This window comes from Phaethon lepturus, unplaced genomic scaffold (genome assembly GCF_000687285.1).
Source record: "Phaethon lepturus isolate BGI_N335 unplaced genomic scaffold, ASM68728v1 scaffold23954, whole genome shotgun sequence".
NCBI classification, from domain to species: Eukaryota; Metazoa; Chordata; class Aves; order Phaethontiformes; family Phaethontidae; genus Phaethon; species Phaethon lepturus.
Genome location: NW_010537334.1, coordinates 7,284 through 9,156, shown reverse-complemented (window position 1 = coordinate 9,156; position 1,873 = coordinate 7,284). Strand labels below are relative to the sequence as shown.

General features: G+C 55.3%; 1 protein-coding gene across 1 annotated transcript in view; it reads left to right on the top strand.

Annotated features, from left to right (window-relative positions):
* Nucleotides 1–235: 235 nt before the first annotated feature.
* LOC104620296 (putative sodium-coupled neutral amino acid transporter 10) overlaps nucleotides 236–1,873 on the top strand; it is a gene marked incomplete at its 5' end in the record, with an annotated part of 6,428 nt that continues 4,790 nt past the window's right edge. Inside the window, 3 exons of the mRNA XM_010286471.1 lie at nucleotides 236–406; nucleotides 696–1,175; nucleotides 1,749–1,856. Of these exons, the coding sequence (XP_010284773.1) occupies nucleotides 236–406; nucleotides 696–1,175; nucleotides 1,749–1,856 (759 nt within the window). The remainder of the gene's footprint in view (nucleotides 407–695; nucleotides 1,176–1,748; nucleotides 1,857–1,873) is intronic.

Here is a 1,873-nt window from a genome sequence, read left to right as displayed (position 1 = left end):
TGCCTGGCCTGGGCTTCCGCGCCAGCAGCTCCATAAAAAGCCACTGCGGGGAAAACAAACAGGCGACCCCAGAACAAAAGCCCCAACCCTTCCGTACTAGCGCTGGAGGGAAAAGAGCTGCTCGGCTTGCGCCGGTAAAAGGGGTTGCAGCAGACAAAGCGATCGCCTTGATCCTGCCGGCGCGCTGGCAGCGCGGCCGTGCGTAACCCCGTGCCATTAACTGTCCTGTTTGCAGACCAGAACCCGGCAGTAGAGGAGGCGGAGGATGACCGTGATAAACCGAAGCTGCTGGATGAGAAGGAGGAGATGGAGCAGCCACAAATCAAGGTGCCCATGGAGGTACCCAAGAGAGAGGAGGAGAGAGGAAAGCCGGAGGAGAAAGTGCAGCTTGACCGTCCCGATCAAGGTAACGAGGAACCTGGGGAAAGGGTGTCGGCTTTGGAGCCGGGAGGCATATGTTGCAGGATTATTTCAGATACAGATCCTGATCTCTGCTCGTTACCTTGTGGACTGAAGGTGATACAGCGTTTGATGCTCTCGAGGCACGTTAGGCATGCAGCCTCCTGATGAGAAAGGAAAGGCAGGGCTGAAAAAGGGCAGCAGGTAGCCGGGTGCTGGGTGTGCTGTGGACCTGCTGCCCGTTACTTTTTCCCATCAGCCTGGAGCCCCCTAACCCTGTCTGTCGTCTGCCCTAGGGATCGCCCTGCCCGTGGGGGAAGCGCATCGCCACGAGCCACCCGTCCCGCACGATGAAGTGGTCGTGGACATGGGGCGAGAGCGGGAGGAATCCGATGAGAACAAGCTTGCACCCGGAGGAGCCAACGGTCGTCTGCTCAAGCCTGCGCTGGAGGAGCCAGTCATGCCGAATCCCCAGAAAGAGGCACTTGGCCCAAAACAAGGGAAGGAAGCGATTGCTGAGAACCGACTGCGGGGAGGGACTGACGAACCCGTTAAGAATCCAAAGAACGTCCTGGAGGTGATTGTGCAGCAGGATGGCAGGCTGCCATACAAAGAGCTGGAGCCAGACAAACAAGTGCTGGAAGCCAAGGCACAAGCTGCTGTGCCGGACGGCGAGAAGAAAGCTGAGGCTGCAGGTGACAGGGAGAAATCAAAGCTCCAGCTCCCCAGGAAAGCAGAGGAGGCTGCGAAGTCCGTGGAGAAAGAAGGTGACCCTGGTAAGCTCCCTTGGCGGTGGCTCATCTGAACAAACGCTCCTCTTGGCCTGTAATCCGCCCTGGCAACTGGGAAATTTGGTTATTCCTACCTACATCCCAGTGTTTCCTTTTAATTCACGAGATTAGCATGTGAGCGTGCACAGTCCCTTCAGCAGCTGTTGGGGAAAAGGAGGAATCTGGTGGCTTTGACAGCTACTATAATATCTGTCAAACAGTTGTTTGCTAGCCTACTAAATGTCAGGTGCCATGCTGTTCCTGTGCGTCTCCGAACTCACTGGGGACACGGAGCCGGGAGATCTTGACAGGTAACACATTGCTAAGTGCCCGTCTAAAAGCTAGTTAGAACCGTTCTTGCATTTTAATTGGCTGAGGTAGTTAGCGCTGGCTTGCTGCCATGAGTCTATAAGATTGTTAAATATTTTTTTTTATTACTTCCCTTGCAGTCATCGGGTTGAATATAAACTGTGCTGGCTTAGGCAGGGAGGGACAACACGATGTGGAGTCATTTTAGAGAACATCTGCTGCCGGAGCGTCCTTATTGACTGCAAAGTTCTGTTGATCCTTGGTCCGCAGGTGAAAAGCAGGAGCTGGCCCTGCCGGACAGAGCGGATCAGCTGGAGCCAAGAGAGAGCCGAAACACTGAGGAAAAGCCACAGGAGAATGCGGAGAGCAAGCTGGAGGGTGAGCGTGCGTCCCCG